Genomic DNA, 24073 nt, shown 5'->3' on the forward strand with positions numbered 1-24073 from the left:
ATCCAGTTCCTCCACCATGGAGTCCCCTCCTAGCATAGTGTTCTTTTTCCTCTGCTGACTAGAAGTCCGGTTCCCCCACTATAGAGTCTCCTCCTAGAACGATGTCCTTTTTCAGCAGAGAGTTGAAACAGCCACATGCTGCTCCAGAGCTGCAGATTACTGACCCCTGTGCCAGACAATCCAAATGTTTTACATTGTCTCATGTCTCCTCAAAAGATCCAGTTTTTGAGGGACTTTTTCGTCCACTCTACTGGCCTATAAAGGCCAAAAAATCACTAGAGAGGAATTGAGAGAGACAGTCTGTCTGCATCTTTTTGTTGAGATGTTTGTCCAGATATTTTCCATTCAAATACAAGAATTTTTTATTTATTTAGCACATGGCATCTACAGAGGTCATGCACTCACTGATATATAAGTTTAGTTTAAATAAAGCATCAGAAATCTTTCTCTCTCTTGCTCTCTCTCCAATGATACGTGGACAATGCTATACAGGAGCTAAGTATTAGATTAATATAAAGCTATAATAAAATCACCATAATATGGAGCTATAGAATTGCAATGGAATAGGTGTTATAATTTGATATCTGAGGAAGCTAACCATCTAATTGCTTCTGGTGAGGATGTGGACAGGTGCTTTGAAATTTCCTGAGGAGATATTCTTGAACTTATTATATGTCTCATAGTTTGTTATAGTTTGTTACAATCCATCACAGTGGCATTACAGGCTCTTAGCCATTCCCCACATGGCCTGCCCTGATTCTATTCAGGTGGCTCCATATTTTCAGGGTAACTACATCCCTGGAAGTGGTTTTGTTGCATCCATGTAATCTGTTGGGTTGTGGTTATTAAAAGTTGCCCATGTTATGATGGGGTATGACAGTGATAGCAAACCTTTTTTTGGCTCACGTGCCAAAAGCAGGGGGAGGGCAGGGTGTGTGTGCATGGGCCTGCCACACCCATAATGCTTTGCGCACGACCCCAGCATGCATGCGCACACGACCAGCACGACCCCATTTTTGGCATGCTTTTTTCACCCTCCCCAGGCTTCAGAGGCTTTATAGGAGCCTGGGGAGGGTGAAAACAGCCTCCTCTGCCCCCTCCCGGAGGCCTTCCAGAAGATTCAGGAACTTCCCTGAAGCCTCCGGAGTGCAGAAAACAGGCCCTAAGGGCAAACTGGAAGTGACTTCCGGTTTGTTTGTAGGGTCGTTTTTGCCCCCCTGATGACTCCGGAGGGCTAAAACCGGCCTTACGAGCAACCTGGAAGTGACTACGGGTTTGCTCATAGGGTTGTTTTTTGCCCTATAGAGCCTTCAGGGAAGCCTCCTGAAGGCTCTGGAGGGCTAAAACTGGCCCTACAAGCAAACTGGAAGTATGTTCCTAAACTTCCGGTTTGCCCATAGGGCTGTTTTTTTGCACTCCGGAGGCTTCAAGGAAGCCTCCAGAGGGCGAAAAATGGTCTCAAAAGGGCAAAATTAGCTGCCCAGCGCACGCATGCATACTGGCCAGCTGACAGGACAACGCCTCATGTGCCCTGACAAATGGCTCCGCATGCCACCTGTGTCATGCATGCCATAGGTTCGCCATCACAGGGGTATGAAGTATAGACTACCTCCACAATGGCATACCCGGGGCAACATTCTGCCTTAATAGAGTGACTAAAAGTCTACAGACACATCAACCAAACTGGATATTACATCTCCTACAGTCAAACACTATAGAAACAGCAATTAAACTTGAAGGTAATATCAGGGCATGGAGGTGTCACACTGAGGAGGCTGGCCTGAAAGAAATCTACATAGGGTAAGGTAGGATCCTTTGGTTAGAAAGGGAGGGGGACGGAGGGAGGAAGGAAAAAAAGAGAGAAAGAAAGAAAATAAATAAATAAATAAAATTGTGGGAGTCTTCAGACAAGCTTTCTTCTTCCTCTTGGAAGCTGCCAGTGAAATTTTTTGAGATTGGTTACAAGGACAGCCAATACTACTTTAACCTGACCCTGACCCCCCCCCCCACAAAATCCCATGGGTGTGGATGGGGGGGGGGGAGGAAAACAAAGAAAGCTGAGTCCGTATATGAAAAGAAAATGTGTGTTTATATGTGAGTGTGCAGATAGGACTGTCCATAAATATATATATATAATTGTGTTATATTTGTACTGATAAATAAATAAAGGGAGACTATGTATGTATGTAACACAAATCCATCCATCCATCCATCCATCCATCCATCCATCCATCCATCCATACTTGTATGTATATATATTCCTTTTATTTCCTCTTTAATTATATTCTTTCTTGGGGTAATATGACTATATTTCTGTAGAATGTATTGCATATTGTGAGTTCTAAGAGATTCTGGAGATATAAATGAATTCTGATTAAAGTACCACATCATAGAATGGGGGGAAAGCAAATGTTTATCTTGCATTCTATATACATAGAAAGTTGAAAGAGAGATTCAGTGTTGATCTCTATTTCTGCCTATTCAAGGCTCAAGTATGACAAAGTAGATTCAGTGATATTCACCACTATTGAACAATAATAATATAGTCTGGATTGGGTTTGGTTAAGAAGTCCAGGCTACTTCTATGTTCTCTCATTATGTTTCTGATTCAGTTTCTCCCTCTCCTTGTGTGGTTACAGAATTAAATAGAAAGGAGATACAAAGCATCTGTTTGCTTTCTATGGAAGTATAGTGGCTATTACCCAAGAAAGGACGACAAACACACACACACACACAGAGACACACACACAGTATGACAAAGATACCTTGGTACTTAACTGCTTTGAAACTTATAAAATTTAGTACTCAACAGATTTTAACATGAACATTTTACCCTGGTACTCATTGTTTGTTTGGTACTCAATGCACAAGCTAGAAATTGTCTGTGTCAGCTGCCTTGTGACTCACTATATTATTTCTTATGTGAAAAATTTGTTTGGTACTCATTGTTTTTGGTACTCATTACTCCTCCAAGAACCAATTAACGATGAGTACCAAGGTAGCAATGTGTGTGTGTGTTTTCCTTGTAACTAAACCATTTTAGTTCTTCAATAGTTTCTCATAAAAGAGACAGTATGTCTTTATTATATCTTTTCTAGATGTCTTCCATATCTAGATGCCTTTCAGATCTACCTGATTTCCCATAATTCCCATCCAACACAGAGGTGAGTTGCCAATTTTCTTACTACCAGTTCGAGTGCATGCGCAGAAGCATCTGGGTGGGTGGGCGGAGCCTCCCGTCGCCACTACTACCGGTTCGGCCGAACCGGGCTGAACTGGCAGCAATCCACCTCTGATCCAACAGAAATGGTTTGAATTTATTCACACTCACCAGGCGATCCAATTCAAATGTGACCATTATTGATTCTCCAAGTGGGATTTTAGCTACATCAAAGTAAATTACACGGTTGTCATCATTTTGATATAAATCTTCATCGCATATTGTCAGTTCCAAAACATTCTGAAGACAGAAATAAATTCTGTTATGACTGAAGTACAATATCACAGAACAGGGAAAAGGCAAATGTTTATTTTGTTCTGCCTTAGGTGGCAAAATACTGTGAACTATATTTTACTGTGAAAATATATTTTCATGTGTTCCTTTTTTTCTTCCACAGGGCCCTGTATCCTAGTCCAAGCCTTTGTGGTTGGCTTGTTTTCACAAAAAAACTGACACTTTGGGACAAGGGAATATCAAATTTTAGGCCCTGAAACCATCTTGAGTTATTAGTTATTTACCAAGAAATCTGAAATATAGGAGCTTTGTGAAAAAAATATTTACACAATCAATTTCTCCAAGTTTTTTTGGCTGTTGGTCCTTTAATTCATTAACTAGCATAATAACAGGTGACTAATGGAAATGGATGTAGAAGTCCAATATATATATATATATAAAATCTTTCTATACAGCGGAAGCAACATTCTTTGTAAAAGTTCATTGGATTGGAAGGATTACCTAAACATTTACTAATTATATAAGTATAATCTTTATTGTTATTGTACTTAAATACAACAAAATTGGTTTTAACCTCACTGGTGCAAAATTATAGCAAACGAAAAAAGAAAGAAAAAGAAAAAAACTAGGGTGTGCATGCAGTGATTGTGGTTCTATTTACAAGTCTCACAGTCCAAGGATAGAAACTATCTTTAAACCTGTTTGTTTGGCTGGCTATAGTTTGATGTCTTCTGCCTGATGGTAGAAATGCAAAGAGACACTGACCAGTGAATCATCTCTGAGTATCTTCCTTACTCTGCTAAAGCAGCGAGATCTGGCGATGTCATCCAGTGGTGTCAGAGGGCATCCAATAGTTTCCTGTGCCGAATTGATCACTCTCTGTAGTGCCTTCCTGTCCGCAGCTGTTAAACTAGCATACCATACTGTAATACAATAAGTGAGGACACTTTCTATGGTGGACCGATAGAAAGAGGTCATCAGCCGTTGTTCCACCTGATTTTTTCGCAGGACTCTAAGGAAATGAAGACTCTGTTGGGCCTTTCCAATCACCAGATATGTGTTGTTTTTCCAGGTGATATCTTGACTAATAAGCACTCCCAAGAATTTAAAAGAGGAAACCCTCTCCACACAGCCCCCCTCAATATACAGTGGGGCAGGTTCCTCTCTGTGCTTCCAGAAATCTAGCACCATCTCCTTTGTCTTACTAGTATTTAGATGCAAGTTGTTTCTTTAGCACCATGCGGATACCTTCTGGACTTCTTCCCTGTATGCTGATTCATCCCCTCCAGTTATGAGACCCAGCACTGTTGTGTCATCTGCAAACTTTATTATGATGTTGGATGGATCAGAGGATATACAATCATATGCATACAGCGAGTACAGGTATGGGCTGAGCCTGTGCTGTGCTTCAGCGTGGAAGATGTAAAGGACACAACCCTTACTGTTTGTGGATGATCTGTCAGGAAGTCTTTGATCCATTCACAAGTGAGGGGAGGGAAATTCAGGTCAATCAACTTTTCAATGAGAATTCCTGGTAAGATGGTGTTAAAGGCCGAGCTATAGTCTATAAAAAGCATTCTGACATAATTCCCAGATTTCTCAAGGTGGCTCAGTGCAATATGTAGAGCAGTGGCGATGGCGTCCCCTGTCGACCTGTTGCTCCTATAAGCAAACTGGTGTTGATCAAAATTTGGTGGAAGACAGGACCTGAGGTGTTGTAGGACCAGTCTCTCAAAGCACTTCATCACTATAGATGTCAGTGCAATGGGTCTATAGTCATTCAGGCTATTTATGGCTGCTTTCTTTGGAACTGGGATAATTGTGGCTGCTTTCAAGCATGATGGGACTCTAGTCTGTTGCAGAGAGAGGTTAAAAATCCTTGTCAGGATCCCTGTTAATTGGTCAGCACAGGTTTTTACCACTTTCCCTAACACCCCCTCTGGACCTGCAGCTTTGTTGGGATTTACAGCCTTCAGCTCAGCTCTCACTTGATGTTCATCCAGGGTGAGTGGCTGAAGGTCAGAGGGCCTTTGGGATAGAGCCACAGCGACTGATCATTTGACCTCAAAGCAGGTGAAGAAGCTATTTAGCTCCTCTACTCGCAGGGCATTAGCATTGGCTATTTTTTTTTTGTATTGCCCTTATAGTTGGTTAGGTGTTGTAGCCCCTGCCACACTTGCCTTGAGTTATTATCTTCCAGATACTTCTCTATCTTTTGTTTGTATTTCTGTTTAGCCACCTTAATGCCTCTTCTCAAGTTTGCCCTGGCTTCATTGTATTTGTCTTCGTTTCCTGCCTTGAAGGTGGAGTTTTGGGTTCTCAGAAGTGATTGTACCTCTGCTGACATCCAGGGTTTAGATTACTGTAAACTCTGATGCGCTTATTCACTGTTACATTGTCTGTTCATGTTTTAATATATGAGAGTACAGCGTCAGTGAATTCTTGCAGCTCCAAATATTCAAATATACTCCACTCGGTAGTCTCAAAGCAGTCCTGCAACTGGCAGAGTGCTCCCTCCGGCCAGATTTTGACAGTTTTCAAGACTGGTCGTATCCTTTTCCTAAGGGGGATATACTTTGGGCACAGTAGCAGAGAGATGTGGTCAGACGTACCCAGATGGGAGAGGGGGATTGCTCTATATGCCTGTCTTAAGTTTGAGTACATATGGTCTAGAGTATTCTTACCTCTGGTGGTACACTGCACATACTGCACAAACGTAGGGAGAACAGACTTTAGATTGGCTTGATTAAAATCCCCAGCTGTTATGTTCCAAGCACCCTCAGGGTAAGTTTGCTGCTGCCTGTCGATGGCGTCATGTAACTTAGAGAGTGCTGCGCTAACATTTGCATCAGGTGGAATATAGACAGCAGTGATAACTATAACAGAAATCTCTCTAGGTAAATAAAATGGCCGACAAATGACAGTTAAGAATTCCACATCTGCAGAACAGTGAGTATAAGCAACTCAACTGTTAGTGCACCAGTTATTATATGTGTAAATACAAAGTCCTCCACCTTTGCTTTTACCAGAATTGCTGTTTCTGTCAAAGCGGTGTGTGGTGCAGTTAGTTAGCTCCACTGACGCATCCGGTGCAAGTGAATGAAGCCAGGTCTCTGTGATGTTCATCACACAGCAGTCACGAATGAGCTTATTCGCTGCCATCCATAGCTCTAGTTCATCAGTTTTGTGGACAAAGGATCTAGAGTTGGTTAGAAAAATGCTTGGTAATGCTGGTCTGTGAAGCTGCATCCGTAACCGAACTAGCAAACCAGCTCTGCATCCCCGCTTCTGCTTTCGCTCTCTTTGCCGCCTCCTAGGCCCAACAACGATCCATGGAGAGCCTGGCAGTCTTACTATGTCACTCGATATATTAGGAGACTGTTCGAAGTCGCTGGTAATATCTAGTCGACTAGAAGATCCAATCTTTAATAACTCCCTGCGGGTATAGACTAGTTTTTACCTAACTCTACTGTGGCACCAGGAGCTCAATAAATGAGACTGAGAGAAAGAATTGGATGAGAAATAAGGATAAAATAGTATAACAATAAACAAATACTATTATCCTGGCTCATTTAGAAGGGCAGAAATATTGACATCTTTCATCTTACCTTGACTTGACTCTGGATCCTGAAATAGAATGTTTCATTCCATATTGGATCTTTGCAATTTGCAACTGTTTTGGTTCGAAATTTTTCCACTGAGGAAGTAGGAAGCCACAACGTCACATAGCAATCAGATTCAGTAACTGTATGTAAGAATAAAAAAATGAGTTACGGTCAGAAATGATGATCATTCCAGCATAGACAGACCATTTATCTTAACCTTGAAGTGAGATACTATAAATCTCAAATAGCATATTCAAAATCTTCAGGGATTTTAGTAGGACTGTATTTCATATTTCACCAGAATTTGGATCCTGAAGTGATTATAGACTGCTTTTTCAATTTCCAGAGTGGAAAGGGTGGGTTCAGTTCCCAGTATGAAGATGACTCTGATTCAGTCAAATTATGGTTGAAATTTAATTTTTGGAAGTTTCAGAGTGCTTCATTTTATTTCATTTCTATATAAAATGTTATAACGAGGAAGAATATATTAAATATCAATTAAGTCTTCTGTCATTCTATTTTTTTAATAATTTTATTAAACATGACAATTAAAAAGATAAAAAGCAATACAAACTAAAATAAAAATAAAAAAAATAAGAAAAAAATAAGTGAAGAATGTTAGAATATTCATGACTGGGAGAAACATGGTAACAAGGTCAGCCAATGAATAGGCATAGCAACTAAGTCAGCCAATGGGAGCTTAAACAAATCTGAGTCTGTGCTGAGAATCGAAACTGAAAATGCTCTGTCTGCTCTGAACTCTGAAACTGTTTTCTCCTGCTTGTGTTCTGCTTGTAACTTCTACCACGTTGAAAGAATTTACTATTGGTATTGTACACTTATTCATCTGTTATTGTATATGTAAAGTTTTCTTTATGATTTCTCTCTTCATCAGAAAATAAACAATTTTGGTAATTTACCACTTTCTTTTAAAATACAACAAATCATCTCTTCTTCCCCATAGCTCCTCTCTTATCTATAAACAAAACAATAAAGTTGTATCATTTAGTCTTGGTAAACAAAAACTCATTAAAGGTGATCAGAGCTAATAGCATATTCATTTGAACTTTGATCAGATAAACAAACCTTATATTCCCTTTTAATAACCTTGATCTTTAATCCCTTGAAAAAAATGTCCTAAAACTTGATTGTTTTTTTTCCTTTGTCCCATCTCACAAAACCTTTCAAACTTTTGACAAGTTTCTTTAGTAAACCCAACATAAAAAAGTTATCCAGTCACTGTTTTGATTTGTTATTTATACATTCCCTTTAATTATTAAGACATCTGTCAGTTTCATTTGTGTATTCTGTATAGAATCTTTTCCTACATGATTCTTGTAGCCTTTCATCTTTAATTTCATTTTCAAATCAATCTCAATCTTGTCCAGTAAAACTAGTTCCTTTTCCATAGTATCTTTTTAAATACAGTAGCTCTATAATGGCAGACACTCTTAAACTTCCTGGCTCCATTGTTCACAAATATCCCTCAATATATACAAAATTCAAAATGTCTGCTACCAGTTCTCCAGAACCTGTCAGAACCTGCTGGATTTCACCCCTGGTTTAGTTCCTGAGTTAGCCAAGGGATTGTTTCAAGGTAGCTAGCTCAATCTGCTGTTAGATCAAAACACATTTTTTAAAATCTAAAACATTGATGCTGCATTAGCCTTTTCAGAGATGTAAACTTATAAAGTCTTGTATATATCTTGAAATAACACCCAATTCCTTCCAACTGTTGTGTATTTCCGATCTCCTCAAAGCTAGAGGATGTATTGGCTATGGTTGAAAGGAGAAGTTTGGAAGTGGCTGAGAGGGAAGGGAGGAGAGAAGTCATGCTGGGAAGATGGGTAAAATTGGGCTGATGAAAATACACACTAGCAGGTATTGAGGGGTGAAAGAGAGAGAGGATCAGCATGAAGTAGCCTTGCCCTTCTTGCTTTGTAAATGTAGTTCAGTGGTGGGTTGCCAATTTTTTTACTACCGGTTCCGGCACTCTCTCTCTCGCGTGCATGCACAGAAGCATTTGGGGGGTGGCCAGAGCCTCCCGCCACCGAAACTACTAGTTCACCTAATCCAGACTGAACCATGAGCAACCCATCTCTGATGTGGTTCCATCCAAACCCAAAACAACCAAATTTAACTGGTTTCACTTTTACTAAATCCAAAATTGTTTCAGAAAGTTTCCCGATCACTACAATTTATTCTGGGTTTGAATCAGAAGCATTTTTCATTTTGAGATATTCTTAGGTTAACAGTTTTGCTGCATTTTCTCTGATGCTGACCTATGCAAAACAGGGAGAGAAAAACACACACCATGGCTGAGTCATAGAAAACTGCTTCTGTTTTCAGTAGAAAAAGTGCTGGCATGGGCACACAGTAAATGCTTGGGGAAATGATTCACCGAGGTGAAATGTAACTAGGAAGATTTTTTTTAGAAGCCTCTTGGAAATATTGAAAATAAAGCTGGATGTGTGCATGTGAAAGTTAGCACAAAAGAATCACTTCTCTTGTCATTATCTGGACTATTGCTAATTCTATTTCTCTTCATCACAACTGTGAGTGTTTATACAGATGCTCACAGAAAAATATCACTCTGATACACTTGAGTGGTGCATTTTCTTGGGAAAATCAAGAATTTCAATTGGAAAATAATCCAACCTGTGGATTAATATAATCAGACGTGGAATGAGTATATTGCAGGTGCAAATTACCATTAAGTAGTTCAAGGAAGAGCCAATCCCCCCCCTTTTTTTTAGTTTTTAGGAATGATTCTGAGGAAAGAAGGAAGTTAGAGAACAACTTCTATTCAGGATTTACATTCAGAGGATTTAGACTAGAGTGAAACCTTACTTAAATGGATTACAGTATTTGGGGGGAGGTGTGCTATTATTCACAAATATCATTACATAAGGTTATTATAACAATTTTTGTCATTTGCATGATTATATCATTATGAAGAACTCACGTCAATGGGTAATGATATCCTTATGCAAATGAAGTAACAAGTTTACATATGATGTAGCTCGTGTAATAATATTAGCATATATAACACTTGTGAAGCAGAAACTCATTGCATTAATTGCAGAGTCCAATGAAGTGAGATCTATAAATCAAGATTTCAATGTGCTATGCTTTATTTAGTTTCCTTCCCCTTCCCACAGAACTATAATGTAATGCTTGTGGAAGATAAGTCAACACTATATCACTAATATATCAATTTCTTCAAAAGATGAAAAGTATTTTTTTAGATACAGTGAGATCAGCAATGTCATGGATGGCTGATACTACTAATTCAGTTTTATTCCTTGCTTAAAATTGTACTTTTCTTTAAAAAAATGTTTCTTGAGAAGATTCCTCAACTTGGTTCCATCTAGATATAGATATAGGAGCCCTGGTGGTGCAGTGGTTAAAATGCAGTATTTCAGGCAAACTCTGCATACAGCTTGGAGTTCAATCCTGATGGGGCTCAAGATTAACTCAACCTTCCATCCTTCTGAAGTTGATAAAAGGACCCAGATTGTTGGAGGTAATATGCTGACATTGTAAAACCATACAGACAGTGCTGTAAAGCACTATGGGATGGTATATAATGCTATTGCTATTAATTATGTCTGGGATTATGACTCCCAGAATTATGATTGGGGAATTCATCTAATCCAGGACAATTAGAAGATACATGTAACAGGAAAGCAAAACATATACTAGCATATATGTCATCATTTGTATTAATAGGTGCAGAATATTAGATCATGCCATCATGATTAACAATGTTGGGAGGAACCATAATCCATATCCATGTATGCTAAATCTGCCTTTTAAGCCAAAATGTTCATTTTAATTGCAATTTCTTATTAATGCTTTCCATTTTTCTAGATTACAATGTTAATAGATTTTTGGGGGGCGTGGGAAGAAAATTGCCTTTGTAAATTCATGGAATACTTGGTTCTTTTCTTGGAGGAACAAAGAGAAGAAAAAAAGGGAAAAGACATTGTATTCTGCACAACCTATGCAATCTAGAACTACGCCGCCTACGGTCGGATTTAAGTTATCCACTACAATGTCTTACCAGTCAATGACCACTTCAGCTTCAACCACAATAATACAAGAGCACACAACAGATACAAACTCAATGCAAACCGCTCCAAACTTGATTGCAGCAAATACGACTTCAGCAACAGAGTGGTCAATTCCTGGAATGCCCTACCTGACTCTGTTGTTATATCTTCAAATCCCCAAAACATTAACCTTAAACTGTCTACTATTGACCTCACCCCATTCCTAAGAGGTCTGTAAAGGGGGCGTGCATAAGCGCCCCATCGTGCCTACCGTCCCTGTCCTACTGTCCGCATTTATTTGTACCCATTTCATTCATACTCATGTTTATTCTTATACCTATTATCTTGTCTTTATCAAATAAATAAATAAAATAATAATAAATAATATCCATGCCGCTAGTATTTATTCATATTTACAATGCTGGCTGTGCCAGCATACCACTAGTTTGGTCTACTCTGTTTGTCATCCTGGAACACTAATGAGAAATTGCCATACCTGTTGCCTCTTTATATTTGTCTCCCCTGCACCTCTAAGTTGTGATTTCCTAGTTTTCTTTTTCTTAATAATCTAGTAACAGCCCTCTGGTTTAAACAATCCCACATAGGACTCTTTATAAATCACTGCCTTCTACCATTTGTCTGGCAGGACAGTTTTTCAATCCATACTGTCATTCAAGAAAGAAAGAAAAAAATCCTTTAAAAATCTTTTTTAAAATACTGGCATATACTTTAGGGCACCTTTAAGGCTGCAATCACTTTCTACACTTACCGCAGAGTTAAATTGCCAAGTTACTGTTGTTTGTTTGTCACTTTAATTAAATGACACCATTATCAGTTTATCTATATCCTGCTGCTGAACACATCTGTCTTTGCAGAAGGCACAAATCATGGATTATAAATAGCCACTATGATAGTATACAGGGGAAAAAAACAACACAACCAGTATTCAAAGCCACAATATTTATTGCACTATGGCAATCAAGCAGTGGCATTTTCTCCTTTTGTAGAAAGGGAGAGGGGATTCACAGGATTTTCCTAGGTGGTAATAAGAGCACAACAAAAGGACAAGCCATAATCACATGAAATTTTTACCCCAAGTGCAATTCATCTTGTAAAATGACAAAAAAAAGAAAAAAAAAACACCATCTGAGACCAGACACAGAGCTTGAACATGCATCCATCCGAGATGTTCCACAAGCAGCAATGCCAACTTTCAGAAACTATCAGATGAGTTGGGCCTATTTTCCTCCTCTTTGCCTGGATTCCAAAATAAACCTCCTAAGTTACTATATCTGATTGACTAGTCCTTCTAAGGTTTTGTCTACTCATGTATTTATTTAGTGCATACATTTTTATCCTGTATACTTTATAGATTATAAGAAGCCCACAGCACACAATAAAAACACATAAACATATAAAAAATGATCAAACACCATACCCCTCTCTCCCACTGCACTTGATATTCACCATCCATCCCAAAGTCTCAGTGAAAGAGAACAGTTTTCTTTATCTTCCAAAAATTAGCATAGAAGGAGCCAATCCTAAATGGGGATGGGGGTGGAGAGGGCAAACTGTTCCTGAGCAAAGGGCTGCCATCAAGAAGGCTTAATTTTGAACTTCTTCCCCCTATGTCAGGGGTATCAAACTCACATCGTCACGGTGGCATCATGTGAGGTACAAGGACTTCCCCCTCCCTTCACTAAACCAGGGGTGGGCATGGCCAGTGTGTGACACATCCAGTTTGCAGGACAGGTTTTTGACAGCCTTGCCCTACGTTAAGAAATGGGTTGCAGCCACTTCCTGTACTTGGGGTTTCTAGGCTGCAGTGAGGATGCAGTTGTTGGTTTGCTGCTCTATTAATAATATCAATAGCAGTTTATCTGCCCGTTATCCTGATTTGAAGGCCTGTAGGCCTACATCCCAATGTGATATTGACTGCAGCATGTTTCATCAAAATGTGATGTGTGTGAAATGGGCAAATGGTTTCTTCCAATTTTCTTTAACTCAAAAAAAAAAAAAGGCCTACGTGTTTGCATAGTCACATGGTCAGTCCAGAGGGAAAATTTTTCCTTGAAAAGATGTAGGTAAACTATCCTTTTTAAAAGAAAGAAGTCAGTTGGAGGAGCTACTTCAGCCATCTCACACGATTTTTTTTTAAAAAATAGGGACAATTCTCCAGCCAATCCATAGATATTTGTTCTCCCCAAGCCAGTTAAGTTTCCCTTGTGGCCATCATTCATCCCATCACTGACTCCCTTGGGGGCAAAATGACCAAATCTGTATTTAAAAGTATTCCCTACTCTAAATATTCTGCTACTTGTATTATACTCTAGCCCAGCGATGGCGAAGCTTTTTTGGCTCGCGTGCCACAAGTGGGGGGAGCGCAGGGGGGTCGTGTGCAGGTGTGCCGCACCCATAATGCAACGCGTGACCCCCCCAGTGCGCATGCCGCACAACGCGCGACTCCCCCATTTTTACATGCTTTTTTTGCCCTCCCCAGGCTTCAGAGGCTTTATAGGAGCCTGGGGAGGGCGGAAAGAGCCTCCCCCACCCCCCCCGGAGGCCCTCCGGAGGCTTCAGGGACTGTCCGGAGGCTTCCCTGAAGCCTTCGGAATGCTTAAAACCACCCTCCGAGCAAACCGGAAGTGACTTCCGGTTTTCTCGGAGGGTCGTTTTAAGCGCTCCGAAGGCTTCAGGGAACCCTGCGGACGGTCCCTGAAGCCTTTGGAACTCTTAAAACCACCCTCCGAGCAACCCGGAAGTCACTTCCGGTTTGCTCGGAGGGTGGTTTTAAGCATTCCGAAGGCTTCAGGGAAGCCTCCGGATGGTCCCTGAAGCCTACGGAGGGGGCGGGGGAGGCTCTTTTCGTCCTCCCCAGGCTTCTATAAAGCCTCTGGAGCCTGGGGAAGGCGAAAAATAGCTTTTAAAAAGGTGAACTCAGCTGTCCAGCGCGCATGCGTGCTGGCCAGCTGACAGGGCAGCGCCTCACGTGCCCTGACAAATGACTCCGCGTGCCACTTGTAGCACGCGTGCCATAGGTTCGCCATCACGGCTCTAGCCTCTCATTTTTATTTTGTTCTTTCTAGTAATACCTTGATTAGCCAAAAAGTACATTATATTTATATTTACATTAAAGCAGGCATATGATAATCAGAGGTGATATTCAGCAGGTTCTGACCAGTTCTGGAGAATCGGTAGCAGAAATTTTGAGTTCAGAGAACCGGTAAATACCACCTCTGACTGGTCCCGCCCGCATCTATTGTCTGGGCAAGTCCCAGCTGAACGGGAGGAAATAGGGATTTTGCAGTAACCTTCCCCTGCCATGCCCACCAAGCCTCGCCCACCAAGCCATGCCACCCCCACCACGCCACCCCCACAGAACCGGTAGTAAAAAAAATTGAATCTCACCACTGATGTTAATACAGATGGTCCTCAACAGTACATTTAGCAACCATTAGAAGTTACAATGGCACTGAAAAAAGTGACTCATGAACATTTTTCACATTTAGGACCATTGCAGTATCCCCATGGTCATGTGATTTACATTTGGATGCTTGACAACTGGTTCCTATTTATGATGGCTGCAATGTCTTGGGGGTCATGTAATCCCCTTTTTCGACCTTCTGGCAAACAAAGTCAAAGGGAAATTTAGATTCACTTAACAGCCACGTTACTAACTTAACACCTGCAGTGATTCACTTAACAACTGTGGCAAGAAAAGTTGTAAAATGGAGCAAAACTCTCTTAACAAATGTCTCACTTAGCAACAGGAATTTTTATCTCAATTGTGGTCATAAGTCGACGGCTACCTGTACTTGTAGGCTATATCAATCTGGCCTTAATAAGAAATGAACAAAAAAAGCATAATTTTCTGGATCAGTTGAAGTAACTATATAGGTCACCACAACTGAAAAATAGAAGAAGAAGAAACAAAACAGGTAGAGGCAGTTATATCTCAATGAATAATTTCCAAAGCAATATACCTATCTTATTTCCCCTTAATTAGGGGAAATGATTCAACAGTAAAACTTATGAACATAATATAAGCTCTGAAAGGAAATTAAACTATTTTGCTTATGTATTTATTCTAACATTCTGCCTTGACTTTCCTTTTCAAATGTAGCACTCATAACAAATAAACAAAATTCAGCCAATTGTATCAAAGTTAAAACCACATTATTAGGTCATGAAATAAATAATAAAACACTTCCGTAAAATCCACTCAAGGCATCTTACAAGGTAACGTAATTGGCTAATAGGACCAGCAAAATAATCAGAATTAATATAACAGATCTATTCACATCATTTAAGATATATGAAACACAATACTTACTATAGTCAACAAAAGAAAAGAAAAAAGAGAAACATAAGCAATCACTAAGACTTAATTCAAAAGAGCAAGAAAACAAAAGAAAGGTTTTAGTGTACTAGAAGGCCAGCAAGAGCAAAAATCATGATTAAATTGGGAACAAAGGATATATACACAAAAAAGGGGCCATTACCCTGCCAGCAAACATATAGTATCTGTTAACAAGGCTGTTAACAGATCTTATGGAAGTCACTTTCCATAATTTCCTTTACCAGCTGAAGTATCAAAGTACTGTGATGAGAAAGGTAGCTATTTACAGAGGTTATTTACAGTAATTGAAATACAGGTAATGTATCTTCCATTACTTCCACAACTGATTGTGTGACAAATGGACACAACTGGGGCAAGATACTAATTGAACAATCCAATCATCTAGAAAAGTTGGGTCTAGCCAGATCTAGGAAGATTCAGACCTGCTCAAATCAGACTGATAGACTGTCCCTGGATTATGTGTTTTCTAACCAATCATGCTTCTGACCATCCAGATTTATTTTCAGTTTTTTTTAAAAAAATTATCCAACTCATCACTAATTTTGAAGAGCCAAATTTTCTGCATTTCCCCAAGTAATAGCTGAAAAGATAAATAGCTGAATTTCATAAATGAATTTATGAAGCTGTTTGTATTCCTATTGATAGACTATGAAGTGTCAGAATAGGGCTACCATGTTTGGATTGACAAAATCTGGATGACCTTGAGATTGTAGTAAGTAAATCTTTATTACGGTCAAAGAACAGCAATACACATTCGTTTTTACAATATGTTAAAAAGTACTGACATTAAGATATAATTTAAAAGTATTGACATTAAAAGTGGAAAATAACATACATGTTCTCAGATTGTTTGGGTCACTCTCTGGTTTACCTGGGTGCAACACTGTTAAGTATGGGAGTAAATACAGTGGTCCAAAGATTGTTAGAGACATGTCCAGATAATTGGTACAAGATGACAACTATACTTCTTGTTAGGTATCTATAACAGTAAGTATGGTTTCCACCAAGGTCCTCTGTTCCGGCGGGAACAGAGGTTTGATTCTATTGGCTGAGAGTCTGACAGCTCCCTATAAAAGGGCGGCTGTCAGAGCCAGCCTTTGCTGGATTGTTCACACTTGTTGTTCTGTTAATAAAGAGTTGCTGCACTGTTAGCCTGTGTCTGCCTATCCATTGCCCAATCTAACACTTCTGTAGCCATTTTTTTTCCTTACGGACCTTGCAGCAGCACAGAACTTTGCCACTGCATACGTGATAAATGTGTTAGTGTCCTAGAGGAGAAAGCCTAGATAAAAATTGTCTGCCCTTCCTGGCAATCTCTTTAATAAGGGGAGAATATGTGCAGACCTACAAGCTTTGTATAGCTCGCAGTGTAATAGAACATGTGAATTATCTTCCACTTCTCCTTTACCACATATACAAACCCGTTCTGCTATAGGTGTTCCCTTATACCTGCCCTGGAGGAGTGCTGAAGGAAGAATGTTAAATTTGGCTCTGAAGAAAGCTATTTGTTTTGGGAAGATCATTTAGATATCTTGCCGATTCCCACACACCCTGTTTGATTCTGTCCCTACTGTGGAGAGGCAAACTATTTAGTTCTTCTTGGAACTCCACGTCCTTCATTCTATGAATTACTACTTGCTTTGCTTGATCAAAGCCTAAGGACATTAAGAATAACGGTGAGAGCCTATAAGAGCCCAGTTTGTGATCAATTGCAATTGTAGCAAGGAGTTCTAAAAATGAACATGTTTGCAATAACTATAAGGATTAGTGTCTTGGTGTAAATCCAATTAATGGTTGTATTTATACAGATTTTCATAACTTCTATTATTGGTGAAATGAATTATAGGTAATATTGTATTAGACAAGGCAAAAATGTTAGCATATACATAGCCTTTTGCAAGTACAAAATTGTCCATGTGATGTCACAAAGCAAAGTATCCTTTTGACCTTGTGTATGACTATTGGATGCAAGCTAAGTCACAGGACTTGTACTATAATATCATAGTGCATATTTTGTTATTTTATACGCACCCCTTATATTCTCATGAGTTTATTTATTTATATGATTTAGAGGTCAACCAACTCCAAAGGATTCTGAGCTGCTTGAATGTTTTTGAATGAGAAACAATATCGAATTAAGAAGCAGATCATGCATGTGCAGAAAAAAACCCATACATAACAACAAAAGAATAACTAAAGAAACTCAACAGCTTCCCTGCCCAAGGTGTGAGAGAACAGCCAAGTTTTCTAGGCATACATAATCATTGCTTCACAAAGCCTTTGTTAAGCCACTTCACTAATTATAGCTTGATTGACAACCCTATTTAAGTATACCATCAGTTGGCACGATGAGGAAATGCAAATAGTTGCTACATTTTAGAATACTGAGAACTCCTTTATATTCTTGCTGCCATTATTTGGAGCTGAGTTTAAGGAAGTCCAAATGTATAACAATTAACTTGGTTAATGTATGAATCAAGCTTGAAATAACTGTTGGGAAATATTGGCTGAGTTAAAAAAAAAAAAAAAAGCTTCCCCCATCACTATTGCGATGACAGGTGACTGAAACTCTTTGGGACAATGCTGATAATATTTGGAAATTCATAGTGTGGATAAGCTTATTACAATCATGCTCAAACCACAGGTTGAATTTCAGGTAAGGTAAAGTGCCATAGCTATAGTGTGTACTCATTGGTGAGTTTGATTTAAGTTGTTTATCCTTCTGGCTTCCATAGAAGAGGAAGTAGGAGTGAGCTGAAAATAATCCAGTATCTCTTCTGCTTTATGTCTGTACTTTAATCTCAATAGGCATGCGGGGGTTGAAATGGGTCAGTGAAAGGGTAGAAACATACAGTTTTCCCCATGTCAGATGATTCTGATTCTGTTCAAAATCCTACACGATTTATCTAAACTCACAGAGTGTGTATGTATATGTACATATCAGTAATGGTATTCTATTCTCTACACTACCGGTTAGGTGGTGGGAGCACACGTCTGGGCATTTGCAGAAGTTCTGTGATAATGTCAGGGTGGGTGGGCAGAGCCTCGAACCGGTGTGAACTGGCAGCATACCACCTTTGGTATGCATGTATGTGCAGTGTTTATTGGCCATGAACTGCCAAGTTGGTTGAGATACTATTTGGTAGGAACGCTGACTAGCACACAGGAAAATTCATTATTCTTTGTTTAAACTAAGCCAATCTCAAAGTTTCTTCTCAGGGCTAAATTAGATGCTATTCACCTTAGTCCCTGAGACAACAGAAAACTACACTGACATAAAAATTGCTGTTCTCACTGGCGATCTCTTTTCAGGTGTGATGCAGCAAAATTATTCTGTCATTCCTGTTCCAGCATACAGTCAAAGGTGTTATTACTATCAAGCAATATGTATTTCAGTTTATTTTAAGAACAATCTCTCCAATGTTCTTTTCATATGAGAAGAAGCTAAACCTCTATACTTGTAGCATTCTTTCAATGAGCCTCAGTTTCTCACTCTTATAGTCTTCTATGTTTTAAATCAGTCAATCAGAATAGACCTGGAAGGGACTTTGCAGGTCTTCTAGTCCAACCCCCTGCTCAAGCAGGAGGCCCTGCAATATTTCAAACAAATGACTGTCCAGTCTCTTCTTAAAAACCTCCAGTGATGAAGCACCCACAACTTCTGGAGGCAAGTTGTTCCACTTGTTAACTTGATCTTGCTGATCCAAGACACTTGAAGATCTGGTGGGTACAATATGCCAATTTGGGGGTCCAATTTGAAAGAATCAAAATTTTCTACTCCAGTAAACAAAATGCCCCTAGAAGGGAGTGCTCAGGGACTGGAGGGGGAGGGGGCGTACCTACAAAAACCAAAAATAGCCAACTGGAGCTGGGCTAATCCTATTGCTTGATCATAGAATAATCACAGAAACATGTCTAATTGTATCTGTGAGAGGAGCATTCTTCAGTTGAAGTGCAAATTTGCAGACAAGAGTTTTCCCTGGCATCTTTGGATATGGCAGCAAAGATTCTTATCAAAAACCCTTGCAAACTTCTGCCAATGTACTCAGATCTTACTACGTATCAGTTGCAAGTGATCTGATAAGCTGCTGCAATTATAAAATTGTAACATTTGGATGAACCTTGGGGTTCTTTATGTATATATTTTGTATATGTTTGATACATGCTTTTAAAAGGCTTCTTGTATATTTAGCAAGATAGACATTTTGGGGAGTAATATTGATGTTCAGACATATACCATACTTTCAGTATATCATGAAACCATGATCAAGAACAAAAATACTCACACCAATCTTCTCGACGGAGATTCCTCATTCGAATAATTCTTACAGTTAAGATATAACATGGCGACTCCATACTCTGCAAAACAGGAAGGAAGGAAGGAAGGAAGGAAGGAAGGAAGGAAGGAAGGAAGGAAGGAAGGAAGGAAAAAAATACAAGAATGGACTCTTCAACTGATAAATGTAATTCTTCTGAATTATAATTAGAAATGCTGGTGAAGTTATCTGGACTTTGAGCTGGGAAAAGCACCTATTTTCATTTGGAAACGCCCCTATCACAAAGTATTTATGCTTTTGAAGACTCCAGATAGATACATTTTAGGACTTTCCCCACTTGTACAAACATGTCATGGCAACATCTTTATCTGCTGTGTCCCCATGATGATACTGTCAGGCTTGGAAACTTCTTTCATTGGGGGTGTTACTTGGAGCCCTGACAATTACCTTGCTTTCAGCTCATGCGTGACACAGCCTTAAGCCACTTTCAGGTGTACAGAACTGGGTTGTTTCCCATCTTGTTCCGAAATGGTCCAAGTATATGAAAGCTGTTTAACAGCTGCTAAAAATGGCTACCTCATAGGGAAGTGATTGGCAATGACTTGAAACATGACCAGGATAGGGACTGGCATCAAGGACAGCAAGTTTCAGACCAGTCAGTTTCTGCTGACTCAAGGATAGGTGAATAACCTTCAACTCAGCAGAGATTTAAAAAGTTTAGGAACAACGAGATGTTATTGTGATTAGGCATAACAAATTGGTAGTGGTGGTGGTGAGGAAATTGAATGGAAGAGGAATGAAGGAAATGAAGAAAGAAAAAGAATGCCTTGTGTTTATACAAATTAATTAGCACTTAGTTGCTTCCAAAATGCAGTTTCTCTCTGATTTAATACAAGCATTATTGTTGCTGAATGTTAGATGGGTTATAACCACTGGCACAAACTCTAACTGGATAACCAAGATTTTAAAAAAGGATCATAGAACAAATCAACCCAGAGTTTTTATTGGGAACAAATGACCAGACTCAAATCCCTTGGGAAAGAGATTCCTCTCAAAATCCAAGTGGCCCCCAACCTAGTAGCATTTAAAAGGGCCCTGAGATTGTGGCTCTTCACCCAGGCCTTTGGTGAGGATAACTGATGTCTCTTTCTTCCTGCTTCCCAGCAGATTTGTTTTCTTTGTCCTCTTTATTTTTGTTATCTTTTATTGGCTTTGTAGTTTTTATATTATTCTTTGTTTTTAAATTTTTGTAACAATTGGAAACCAGTTTTCTGGGAGCAAGCTGGCATAAACATTAAATATATTGTTGCTGGTCGCATGGTCAGCCAGAGGTTTAAACTAGATTTGGCATTTTTATTCACCTCTTGAATCCTTCCAATTGTTGTGGCCTGCCTGCACCCAGCAGAGCTCGCAGCAGATTTGGAAAGTGAGGAGGTTGGGGAGGAACATGGGCCAGGCCTGGAGTCTGGAGAAGGCTCGGACGAGGGCTCTGCATCAAAGGCAGAGAGAGGACCAAGGCCATTTGGTAGTTATTTGTGGCCTCTGGAGCTTCCAGAGTCTGACATCAGTGAGGCAGAAGAACAAAGGGAGCCTGTTCCCAGTGTGTGCACGCACAGAGCAGCCAGAAGGCAAGAACAATTAAGAAAACAGGATCAACTTGGGAGTAAGGCTTGGGGATGATTGGCCCCTCCCATAAGACATAAAAGAGGAGCGAACTGGATATGAGCTTTTGCAGGAAGCAATTAATTCATCTGGTCAGTTCAAGCTTTGAAAAGTTCTGTTCGGCTCTTTCTCTTTAAAAATTGTTCTTGCTGCTCAAGAAAGACATTAACTCTTTTTATTTAATAACTATATGTTTATTTATCTTATCCTCACAATAAAAACTATTGCCCAGTTAAATCATTCATTTTTAAATTTCTGTCTTAGATTCATTACCTTACATCCTACATGTGCTTGAACAGCATGTTGTTGACTCTCTGGATTTCCCCAACATTTTGTTTTTCTGTTTGGAACCTGCCAAATAAAATAAGTTTATAAAATACAAGGCTGCCAGAGGGACAAGATATACTTTTATTGTTTTTAATAGTTACAGGCATTTCTTCTAATTCACATTCTATATACCTTTACAAATATTCCTTAAACAGCACAAACAGCTAACCAAGCAGCTTAACCAACACAAATAGCATCAGCATACACTACAGGTGGATTATTTTTTTCTAAAACAAAAAGCTCACTAGAAAACAAGAACATTCAGACATACTTTCTCATCAGCTTCTTTCATCTCCTACATATACATATTTCTCAGCAGAAATTTTCAAATCTGGATTCAAACAAAAAATTACTCTGTAGGATGATGAGATCGAAGCCATGCATGGAAGCTTTTTAACAAGTCTTGTTTTCAACTAACTGGTTTCTCTCTCTCTCTCTCTCTCTCTCTCTCTCTCTCTCTCTCTCTCTCTCTTTTGGTTAAGATAAAAAGAAGTGCATGAACACCAATGTGAACAACCTGTCCAGTGACTCTCTTTCCAGTTGTATATTTCTTACCTTCAGGAAAGTAGTAAGTGAATCCATTCTAGAAACCATCACATCCAAGCGATGCGCTATGAAGAACACTTCTAAAATACTAGTGCCTCCTAAAAGATATTTACAAGCTTTGAAATAGTAAAAGTAGGTGTTACAAACACTGAGTCAGAGCCCCACCTCTTGCCATTGCAGAAAGAATCTGTAGGCATGTAGCAAGAATGGAATCGCCTCTCTAAAAACTCCTTGTCAAAGACACCCAATATCTAGCAACTATTTTTTAAAATTACCTTTGATCTAATTAAAATCAGATTAAAACTATTCAGGTGTTAAGAACTTGCCAAGCATCGTAAAAAATCTCCAAAACAGAGTATTTCTTACTGAGTGGCGTCTCTTTCCTTGATTACTCTCCGCCCGAACGTTGGTAATGAAGCCACCAAATCGGTATCGCTTCAGCATAGAAAGTGGTGCTGCCTCTCAGAACAGTCATTCAAGGTACCTGCTGCTCTTCGATTATAATTCTTTCGGTAACACCCCCGGGTTGGTAACCCTACTATCAGTCCTACCACCAATCTCGTTTAGTCAGACTGACTCCTTCTGATTTCACTGAGAGTTACATATTGGAATGCAGTCTTGGTCTCCCGAAGCAACCTGTGGGTATTCTGTGCACATTGCAATGGTGCTTCCAAGTCTTAATATTTGATTCAATTAATTACTTTAATATAACCTGACATCTGAAAGGGAATAAATGGTGAGTTCTATGGAACTCTTTTATTCTGTCATATTTTAAGAGCAACTGATTGCATGATAAAGAGCCGAAGAGAAAAAAGTTGATTTTTCATAGAACTGAAACCATAGTAATGCATATTCTGTGGTAAAAGGTCAGTATGATTTCAGGGCCACATAACTTTGGAATTAGGATTAATAAAGCATTTCATTAGCTTCCCAATATCCTAAAGAGTTTAATGGAGCTTAACAACCAATGGTTACAATTTCAGCTTTCTCTGTTATATCAGGGCCATGATATGGTGGTATTTGTATGTGGTGTATGATTCTGAGTGGCTTGGCATGAGGCAGTCATTGGAATAAGGAAAGGGAGAAAAGAAGATCACTTCTGTCTTTGAACGGAGGCTGTCCTTTTGGGAGTCTGATGAGTTGAATTGGGTACTGAGACAGCAGCTCCATTAGCCTGGTCTAGAATCTAGGTCCGTGTTGGCTAACCTATGGCACACATGCCAGAAGTGGCACACAGTGCTCTCTCTGATGGCACATGAGCCATCGCCCCAGTTCAACTTCACCGCACATGCACGCGCGCCTCCCACCAGCAAGCTGGTCTTCAGGTCTCTGCCGTGCATGCCCAGGGAGCGGGGGGCATGCAGGGGGGAGTGTGTGCATGCACGGGGGTGTAGGAGGCTTGCGCATACCTGGGGTGAATGGGCAGGGGCATGCACACATTGCATTTTGGGTGTTCAGGCGTGCCCGCACTCAATCCAAAACAGGTTAGCCATCACTGATATAGGTGTTGGAGCCCTGGAAGGACACCCACCTCCTCAATTGCTAAAAGACAAGCTGCCAATCTAACCTAAAAATTGGAGGAAGAGAGGGAAGGAGAGAGAGAGGGAGAGGGAGAGAGAGGGGAGGGAGGGAGAGAGGGAGGAGGGAAGGAGATTAAAAAATGCAGGTAGTCCTCGACTTACGTTTAGTGATTGTACAAAGTTGTCACAGCATTGAAAAATATGAGTTAGGACCATTTTTCACAGTTATGACCTTTGCAGCATCACCATGATCATGTGATCAAAATT

General features: G+C 39.7%; 1 protein-coding gene across 1 annotated transcript in view; it reads right to left on the reverse strand.

Moving 5' to 3' along the window:
• LOC309386944 (cytosolic phospholipase A2 epsilon-like) overlaps positions 1-22358 on the reverse strand; it is a gene marked incomplete at its 3' end in the record, with an annotated part of 47096 nt that extends 24738 nt beyond the window's left edge. Inside the window, exons 1-5 of the mRNA XM_081942931.1 lie at positions 22296-22358; positions 21687-21764; positions 19761-19833; positions 7063-7199; positions 3332-3460 (exon numbers count right to left, since the gene is read on the reverse strand). Coding sequence (XP_081799057.1) covers positions 3332-3460; positions 7063-7199; positions 19761-19833; positions 21687-21764; positions 22296-22334 — 456 coding nt within the window. The 5' untranslated portion in view covers positions 22335-22358. The remainder of the gene's footprint in view (positions 1-3331; positions 3461-7062; positions 7200-19760; positions 19834-21686; positions 21765-22295) is intronic.
• Between the last annotated feature and the right edge of the window lie 1715 nt (positions 22359-24073).

This window comes from Natrix helvetica (genome assembly GCF_964273705.1).
Source record: "Natrix helvetica genome assembly, chromosome: 1".
NCBI lineage: Eukaryota > Metazoa > Chordata > Lepidosauria > Squamata > Natricidae > Natrix > Natrix helvetica.